Genomic DNA, 10000 nt, shown 5'->3' on the forward strand with positions numbered 1-10000 from the left:
CTGTTAAGCTTTTCACTGCGGGGGGGAAGGGGGGATTCTCCCCTCAGCTAAGTAACTTCGCCTGACGGCAGATAGAATAAATACTAAATACATAAACCGAAGCTAAAAGGTTGCTACAGAAACTGAGTGAAATGTCTGAATGATCTGTCTTAATTGTTTTAAGTATCTAATTTTTTGTATAGAAAAAAGTTTTACCATCATGTAGACTTTAACGACTGGTTCTACACGCTGCCAGATGTACGATATCACACATCTGGTCATGTTTGTTGAATTCCCACGAGCTGGCATGACTAACGCGCATGCGCGAGCGTGATGTCATGTCGCGGACTCTGGCTTCACGTTCCAGCTCGTCCAAGTACTCACTCCTGAGTCTTAATGGAAGAAACGTGACTTCAGTACTTAACTCATCACTTATTCATATTCCTCCTCTTCCTCGTCTTCTTCCCCGCACCTCTTCCGTCCTTAATTTTCATTCGGTTATTTTCTTTTTTGTTCTGTGAAGTTACTCGATTTTTCTAACATGATTTTCTTTCCTTCCCTTAGTCCTTGTTTATTTCTCTCTCTCTCTCTCTCTTCATCTTTACCCACCTCCTTCATCTTTACTTCCATATTTTTTCTGCGTTCTCTCCTTACCCATCTCTTATTTTCTCTCTCTCTCTGTTTTTTTTTTTTTTGTAATCCCATTTTTTTCTCGTTTTTTCATTGCCAATCCCCGTGTCCACCTGCCTATTCCCACTTTCTCCTTTCCCACACCCCTGCTCCCCTCCCCTTCACCCTCCCAGCCATGCCCTCTTCTTCCCCTTTCCCCTCTTCCACCGTTTCCTCCTCTCCACTCCCCCCTCTCGTTCGTCTCTCCCCCCTGTTCGACCTCCTTGTTACCTCCAAACCCCTTCAACACTGTCACACATATTAACCCTTTTGCTCAGGTTAAGGAAATACAATTCTATGCAGCTCAACGTTTTTAGTCAGCATACAACAATTGAATGACGTCTCTTGTAGTTGCACAATTGCTGCAGCTGTTGAAGATGCTGTTACCGTTGCTACTGATCCTACCTCCATGATGAATCACGCCTTGCACCACAGCTGTAGGCACCCCCCGAAATACCACCACCTCTGGCACCAAAATACCACCACGACTGGCACCATCACTAACCTCTCGGTGCCAAATATTCGTTTTCTCAGACTCCCCACTCCACCTCCATTACCCTTCACCCACCCTCAGAACCCTCTCTCCACCTCTCCCTCCCTCCATCCATCCCTCCTCCATCGATCACTCAATCTCCAGAGCATTGCTCCTTCTTATCGACTCCCGGGCACCACCACCCCCCCGGCCCCCAAGGCCGCCCCGCCCCGCTCCGCCCCGACCAGCACCACCTGTAACCCATTAGAACCCGACAGATCCTCACTCCGGTGCGCGTCTAAAGAACCTTCATCCTCCTTCCTCCTTCTCCTCCTCCTCCTCCTCCTCCTCCTCCTCCTCCTCCTCCTCCTCCTCCACCTCCTCCTCCTCATCCACCTCCTCCCTCTCTCCTCATCCTCCTCCTCCTCCTTCTCCTCTTCCTCCTTCTCTTTCTTCTCCTCCTGCTCCTCCTTCTTTTCCTCCTCCTCCTCTTGCTCCATCTTATCCTCCTCCTTCTCCTCTCCTCCTTCTCCTCTTCCTCTTCCTCTTCCTTCCCACCTCCTACTCTTGCTCCTCCTCCTACTTCCCCTCTCTCTCCTCCTCCTCCTCCCTCTCCTCCTCCTCCTCCTCCTCCTCCTTCTCTCTTTCTCCTTCTTCTCCTCCTCCTCTTCCTCCTTCTTCTCCTGCTTCTTCTCCTCCTTCTCCTTCTCTTCCACCTCTTCCTTCTCCTCGCCCTCCCCTTCTCCTCCTCCTCGACCTCCCTTTCTCCTCCTCCTCCTCCTCCTCCTCCTCCTCCTCCTCCTCCTCCTCCTCCTACCCACTTCCTACTCCTCTTCCTCCTTCCCTCCTCCTCCTCCTCCTCTTTCTCCTCCTCTCTCTCTTCCTCCTCCACCTCCTCCTCTTCCTCCTTCTTCTGCTCCTCCTTCTCCTCCTCCTCGCCCTCCCCTTCTCCTCCTCCTCCTCCTCCTCTTTCTCTTCCTCGCCCTCCTCCTCCTCCTCCTCCTCCTCCTTCTCCTCCTACTTTTCCTCATCATCATCACCATTCTCCTCCTTCTCCTTCTTCTCCATCTCCTCCTGCTCCTCCTTCGCCTCCTCCTCCTCTTCCTCCTCTTCCTCCTCATCCTCCTTCTCTTCCTCCTCTTCTTCCTCCTCCTCCCCTCCTACTCCTCTTTCTCCTCCTCCTTTTCCTCCTCCTCCTCTTTTTCCTCCTCCTCTTGCTTTGTTCCTCCCTTCCCTCTTCCTTTTCCTTTTCCTCCTCCTTTTCTTCCTCCTCCTCCTGCTCACCATTCTTCCATCTCTTTCTCCTCCTCCACTTCCTCTTCCTCTGCTTCCTCCACATTGTTAATATTCATCTTTCCTCCTTCTTTCCTCCTCATTCCTCCATCCCTTCCTCCTCCTCTTTCTCCAATCTCTTCCTCCTCCCTTAGCTTGTTTTTCCGCCTCTTCTTCCCCCTCTTCTTCTTCCTCGTTCCTGCTCCTCGTCCTCCAGTCTCTTCCTCCTTCTTTAGCTTGTTCTTTCGCCGCTTCTTCCCACTCATCTTCCTTCTCTTTCCTCCTCCTCCTCCTCCTCCTCGTTCCTCCTCTCCCCGTGGCGCCCACGCAGGAGGCGGCGGCCGCGGCGTCGACGGCCTTCCCGCGCCCTCCCGGCGTCCAACAAAAACAATCGGGCGAGAGCACCATCAACGCCTTCAGTGTTATCAGTATCATCATCATCATCATCACCCATGTCGTCAATATCACGAGCGCCTATTTGCCTCCCATGCATTAGCATCGTCCTCAGGAGGAGGGAGGGGGGAGGAAAAAGTCAACAACGGTAGCACCATCGACATTGATAACTTCGACGGCACAGAGGAGGAGAACGGGGGAAGGCCTCCTTGCTTGGCACTTGTGGCACTCTTCGAGGGTCTGCATGCCCCGAAGAAGGAGGAGGAGAGTCACTTCGAAAAGAGTCAACCCTCTTTTGCCCATGGAAAATGATCGAGTTAGATTTCACCTTAATGAAAGTAATGACAGTCGACAGATTGGACAGCAAAGGGGAGACCAGGTATCCTTGGCCGGCACTCTGCGACCAAGGGAAGGCACGTCCAAAGAATGTATATTTCTATATTCACCCCTTTGCTGCCTACGGGGCCACGTGACACTTAATAAAGTAGCCTGGTAGCAGCTAGGAGGAGAAGGAAGAACAGGAGGAAGAGGAGGAGGAGGAAGAGGAGGATGCAAATTCTACTAGGTACGATTGGGGCTAAAGGCGGGGTTTACCCTAGGAGCCGCTTAGCTCCGGTGCCGAAGTAGTCACTCTATCCCTATATACTTGGACAGCCGGGGCAAATGGCAGTCACCGAGATCGAACCAGACCTTTTGTGTTGACGAGGCAGTAGTCAAGTCGACCACACCACAGCTCCACACTTGGCTACAGGAAACAAAACCAATCTAAAAGGAGAGTTGGCTGTTCAGAGGCTTGTGTACAGTCTGCACCACTTCCGCGCGAGGGTCTGTCTTTATGCCTTATGGGAGTACTCAGTAGAACAACGGAAATCCATTGAGTTGAAAATAAATACATAAATAAATTTGGGTGCCACCATTTTTTTTTTTTTTTTTTAATTTTTGAAACATGTAGATAAGAAAATTATTTACAAAAAAAATCCTTGTATAGAAAAAATATGAAAATTATTTTGATCAAACAATATATATATATATATATATACATATATATATATATATATATATATATATATATATTTATAATAAAATCACAGATTGATTCAAGACTAACATGGGCGCACATAGCCCTCTTGCACGGAGAGGAATGGCACCGTTGCGGCTGAAGTGCCAATGGATGGCACTCCCTCTCCTCTCGCTGCTATTGGTTTCACCCAATGCAAGAGGATCAAGTGCTAACTAAACACTCGGCAGGAGTTACATAACTAGAACGAGCTGTGCTTGAAGAACTCACCCCGAGGAATTCTAGATATGCGCCATTTAAAGGAATGTTTTCAAGAATCTTGTGTTTTTGTAATGATACGGAGTTGACTGACATCCACATTAGCTTTGCGGTTTAAAAAAGAGAGAAGGAGAGATAGATTTGAAGTCATTACTGTTGTATAAATCTGGTGTTACAGAAACATAGAATATTAAAAAGCCTTGGAAAAATTGTATCGTTTATGTTGATTTATAAAGAATTAGTTTGTAAATTAGAATACAGATATTTTATCACTGGTAACTAAAAATACTGTTTTTAAACTACTATCTACATCATCATTGTACCTAACACTACTGATGTTGCTTATTCTTTATTTCATAATTATTATCCCCATTTAAGGTACAGGTTCGTGCAGATGAAGTTGATACACGGTCAATGTGCTAGGTTTGCGCGCGCGCGCTCACGTACACACAAACACACATACAGACAAACACATAAACACTAACTCACACACACTAACTCACACACACACACACACACACACACACACACACACACACACACACACACACACACACACACACACACACACACACACACACTCAATCACTCACTCACTCACTCACTCACACACACACACACACACAAACACACACACACACACACACACAAACACACACACACACACACACACACACACACACACACACACACACACACACACACACACACACACACACACACACACACACACACTCACTCACTCACTCACTCATTCACTCTCTCACACACACACACACACACACACACACACACACACACACACACACACACACACACACACACACACACACACACACACAAACTATGTTTGTAGCCTTTCGAAGACAAGGTTGTCTTTTGAGTTATCTAATGTGAAACAGATCATTATCCCTAAGTATGATGACTTCATCACCATTAACCAATCAAAGTTAACACGCAAGTTAGTTTGTGACCGGGGTTTAAGAACGTGGTGAATGTAAAGCCAATTACTCTAGTTAGACTACTTCCAGTTATCTACGTGACATCGCCTGACGATAGCCAGAATAATATATATAAAGAATGTCGTTATCTTAGTGATGTGTCGTTAAGATAACGACCATCTATTCAGGTTCTTTCAGAAAGTCTGATGATAAAAACTAATATCAGCGTTTGGTTGATTTAGCAGTCAACAAATCACATGTGCGCAAGCACACAGCTGCGTCACTGCTTAAGAAACACAGACCTGCAGGGTGGCTAAGCCGTGTTTATTTCAAGTAGGTATGCTTACGTCCTTATTTATGACCACATAGATCAGCCGACGACACACTTACATCGACATAACTACAGTAACAACTTGTAAACAGAAATATTTGCTCAAGCCCGCTGTACATTTGTGCACCGCCTCCGCAAACACCCACTTCTTCCTCTTGCCCTGCTCCCACTGTTTGCTTAGTTCCTGTAAGTGGCGAGGGGCGGCAGTCGCCCTTCCACAGCGCCCCTGTTTCTGTTTAACAAGTCAGTTGGTTTAGGCGTGTTTGTTTAAGAGGAGCTCATAGTCACAACTTCGTCGTGGTGTGGATCCGTATGCGAGAGCGGGATGTTTGGGAATGGAGGCTGATTTACAAGTCTGAGGTGGGATGCCAAGCCAGGCAGGCAGGCAGGCAGACAGGCAGACAGGCCTCTGACTCTTTCTCTCTCTTATTTATTTATGTTTATAGTGTTTTCCTATACGTCGTCCGAAGTCATCTTCGCCTCCCGTTCTGCTGTCAGGTTGTTTTGTGTCCTCCTCGCAGGCCATCTCGTGGCAAGCGAGGCCGGGCTATCCAGAACTTGCTAACCGCGCCGTCTGTTTTTTTATCGAAAGGCCCTTTTTATGATTCCTATCACCAAATGGGTCTTCATCATCGTCGTCGTCGTCGTCTGCCAGTGTATCTAAAAATGTTGATTTTGGATGTAGCCACCAATTCAAGTTCTTTGGGCTTCAGGTTCCTCGTGCTAACGATCTCAGTTCGTAGGAATGGTCCCCAATTAGATGGCGTTGGCGCCAATGTTCTTAGCCTTTTGGCTCCCAGGGACGTTCTCCTCAACAGAATAAAATCACCTGCCGACTGTGGGCATCGAAATGGTTTGGTACCAAGTTGGGTCATATGGCTCTCTCTCTCTCTCTCAGTCTCTCACTCTCTCTCTCTCTCTCTCTCTCTCTCTCTCTCTCTCTCTCTCTCTCTCTCTCGCTCTCTCGCTCTCTCTCTCTCTCTCTCTCTCTCTCTCTCTCTCTCTCTCTCTCTCTCTCTCTCTCTCTCTCTCTCTCTCTCCCCCCCACCCCCGTGGTCTTTGAGAAATGTGACACGAAACATGCTGGTATTTTCTCCTGAGATCTGTTGTCACGGGAAACGTCGATAGCATTTCTGCCGTGGATGAAGAAGTGACCAGTTTCGGGAGTAGAATGTCATTTGTCGTCGTATACGACCCTTTCGATGTCAGATGCTGGCGATTTCCCCCACATGATGTCTTCAGATACCTAATTTGATGTGAGAAATATAGTATCGTGTGTTTCTATCAAGATTCTCTCTCTCTCCCTCTCTCTCTCTCTCTCTCTCTCTCTCTCTCTCTCTCTCTCTCTCTCTCTCTCTCTCTCTCTCTCTCTCTCTCTCTCTCTCTCTCTCTCTCTCATTCTTTTGTGTGTGTCTTTGTGTATGTGTGTGTATGTGCAGTATGGATCCAGCTTTATTCCTGGGTAACAGACACTTCCACAAGAAGGCACCCTATCGTGTTTCGCATCTCTCTTTTTCCTTCGTTTCTCAGATTTTTCCCTTTCTTCCTATGTCATCTTTCTTTTATTTTCCCTCACACATGTGTGTACATTTTGTCAATGTCAGTAAATAGATCCTATCGTGGATAGTAATACGACTTCATTCGGTACCTTTCCTTCGTCCTGCGGAGACAGTATCTCCCTCTGACGATAACATAATCACCACCTTAACGAAACGGGTGTTTCGCGGTGGTGTCCCAATCACCCACATGACTATTGACATCACTTAACTACCCCGCCGAAGTATCACTCATCCTCTTCTTCTGGAATCATTCCATCAACAGCAGAGATTCTTGACCTGCTCTCTCCTGTTTCCCGTAATTATAGATAGCTGTTTTTTTCAGCCTCCTGGAAAAGACCACTTCAACTCTGAATAGAGTCACTTAGCATCCACTGACGACCAGTAAAATTGGTTTTCGTTTTTTTGGGCCCACTTGTGAATCTTTGTGACGGGTTGAGTTCTTCCTCTCTTGGGTCTAAAGGAACCATCTATGTGAGGTCCACAGGACTCCTTTGGGGAGCCTTGAGTCGTGCGAGCGATGTCTCGTTACCATAGGTGTATGGCCTCCAGATCGTTAGTCCCGCCTCTGCCTTTTCCCCCGGGGTCCTCTCCCCACTACCTAAATAGGAGTGGTGATTTCTTCCTCCTCCTCCTCGATCTCCTCATCTTCGTCTTCATCCGCCGCCTCCGTGACTGCTGCTTCGATCACGTGGCGACAAAGAGCGATAAAGACGATTTCCATGATTGGGTTCGTTTTCTGCATCGATGCGCAAAGTATCGGTTATCAATATTGAAGAAAAATCAAGCCGTAGCTGTATGTATATGTATGTATATATATATATATATATATATATATATATATATATATGTATATATATACAGGCACACACACACACACACACATATATATATATATATATTATATATATTATATATATATATATATATATATATATATACATATATATATATATATATAATGTGTGTGTATGTGTGAGAGAGAGAGAGAGAGAGAGAGAGATAGGAACAGGAGCTCACCCTAGTAGCTGAAGAATACCACAGAATTGAATCATTGTTCTTAAAGCTCTTCGTCTATTTCCTCTCCCTCCCACAGGCTCCCGGTTGGCGTCGCCCCGGCCGAGCCTCCGGCAGAGCAGAAAGCGGGCGCTCTCGTCCTCCCCCTACAGCGACTCCTTCGACATCAACTCGATGATTCGATTCAGTCCCAACTCGCTCGTCTCCATCATGAATGGGTCGAGGTCGTCCTCGGCGAGCGGATCCTATGGTCACCTGTCTGCAGGTAAGGGCAGCAAAAGAGTAATTGTGATGATAAGTAAGTAATCAAGTAACTAAGTGAATAAATGAATGAATATATATATATATATTAATTTGTAAATAAAGAGACGAACAGATAAATAGATGAATAGATAAGTAGATAAGTAGATAATTTTGTAAGTTAATTAGTAGGTAAGTAGAGAAATAGGTGAATAGGTGAATAGATAGATAGGTGAATAGATGAATATGTAAATAGATGAATATGTCATATATATATATAGGTAAATAAGAGGAGATCAAATTGTATGTTGAGGTTTCCCTCAGTTGAATGGAATCGCCTACCACAACCTGAACAAAATCACTCGACGTTAGCCAGGACAAAATGCCTAAGTCTCCCCAAATGGAGTTGTTTCATCATTAACATCTTTGTCGCTGTTGTCGTTCCAGGGGCGATCTCACCGGCGCTGGGGATGCACCCGAGCGTCGGGGCGGCTACGCAGCTTCAGCAGCTCCAGGCGCACCTCATGAGGGGGGCGTCCCTCCCTGGCTCCCCGTTCCTCGCCCCCTCGCCCCTCCTGCAGCACTCTCCATCAACGCTAACTCCACACCAAAGCCTCTTCTCCCTGCCCACGCAGCCCCCTCTTCTTCCACAGCCCCCCAAGACTGAGGTGAGGCTCTGGGTACGTGAACTTTCTCTTGTGGGAGGCCACAGCAAAGAAGCGGAGAACCCGGTTCCTCGCTGTGGCAGTTCCTCTGTATGAAGACCATAATGTTTACATATGTTTCCTCAGTTCGAGATTGTTGATGACATAGTTTGTTCTCTGGAATCCTGGAATCACACACACACACCCTGCTGTCACTGCGGCCTGCAGGTGTTCCTCCCCCCTTAATAATACTCCCCACGGTTTTCTTTAAGGCGGACCTACTTCTTCACCAGGGCGAGAAGAAAGAATCCCCGACGATATCCAGCACCATGGAGGAGGACAAGAACTCTAAGGTCAAGAAAGAAGCCTCGAGTACGACGTCGGGAGCGTGTGCAGGAAGCGGAGGAGGTGGAGGCGGCCGCGCAGGAGTCGTAGGCAACGGTGGTGGAGGAGGAGGAGGAGGAGGTGGAGGAGGAGGAGGTGGAGGCGTCGGGGTAGCCGAGGAAGACGGCCTCAAGGAAGAGCCTCCCGACTTCATCGAGACTCACTGTCACTGGCGGGACTGCAACAAAGACTTCAATACTCAAGACGAACTCGTTAAGGTAAGATATATTCTTTACCTCGTCCGGACGGCGTCCGGAGGAGAGGTGTTTATTTTGGTCGAGATTGTCTGTTTCTTTGTTAGCAGCATGATGGAAAAACGACTAAATCAATTGACATAATACTCTCAGGAAGGGTATGTGAACTAGAAAAAATGGACAAGATTACTAATGAACGTCCTTGCTAGAGAGAATACCTTTTGATTATTTGAATCCAACCCCATTATTTCATACAAACAAAGCCCCAGGGGGAAGTGGAGGTTAAGAAAGAGAGCGGAGAGGAAGGGGAAGGGGAGGGAGGGACTCGACAACAGAAGCTATGCATGCGCCCTCTCTTGCCCACCCCCACCTCCAGACAAAGTAGCTAACGAAGTGTCGTAGCTACGATCACGAGCGTCGTAGTTGGTGGGTGCCTGTTTGCCTATGTTTATGTCGGGTGGAGGGTTGAGAGCGAAGTGGATTTTTGGCACTTTTTTGCGTCTGGCGAGTACCTGGCAAACTTCGGAAGACAAAGTTCTTGAAAGACGAGACCTTTGTGGTTGACAGGAACCATGATTTCACTTCGCAGGCAGAGTGCCACTTCGCAAGAAGAAGAGGGTGGCACCGCCGAG

General features: G+C 47.3%; 1 protein-coding gene across 8 annotated transcripts in view; it reads left to right on the forward strand.

The window, feature by feature from the left end:
* The window catches only part of ci (transcriptional activator cubitus interruptus), an 879964-nt gene that overhangs the window by 844499 nt on the left and 25465 nt on the right, over nt 1-10000 (forward strand). For 5 of the 8 annotated variants that reach the window (XM_076176245.1, XM_076176243.1, XM_076176246.1 and 2 more), the window contains 3 exons: nt 7986-8171; nt 8594-8826; nt 9063-9392. In XM_076176245.1, the coding sequence (XP_076032360.1) occupies nt 7986-8171; nt 8594-8826; nt 9063-9392 (749 nt within the window). The remainder of the gene's footprint in view (nt 1-7985; nt 8172-8593; nt 8827-9062; nt 9393-10000) is intronic. The other 3 variants (XM_076176248.1, XM_076176247.1, XM_076176249.1) reach the window with 3 other exon arrangements.

The sequence above is a fragment of the Oratosquilla oratoria genome, chromosome 38 (assembly GCF_046742065.1).
Source record: "Oratosquilla oratoria isolate Oo_2021 chromosome 38, ASM4674206v1, whole genome shotgun sequence".
NCBI lineage: Eukaryota > Metazoa > Arthropoda > Malacostraca > Stomatopoda > Squillidae > Oratosquilla > Oratosquilla oratoria.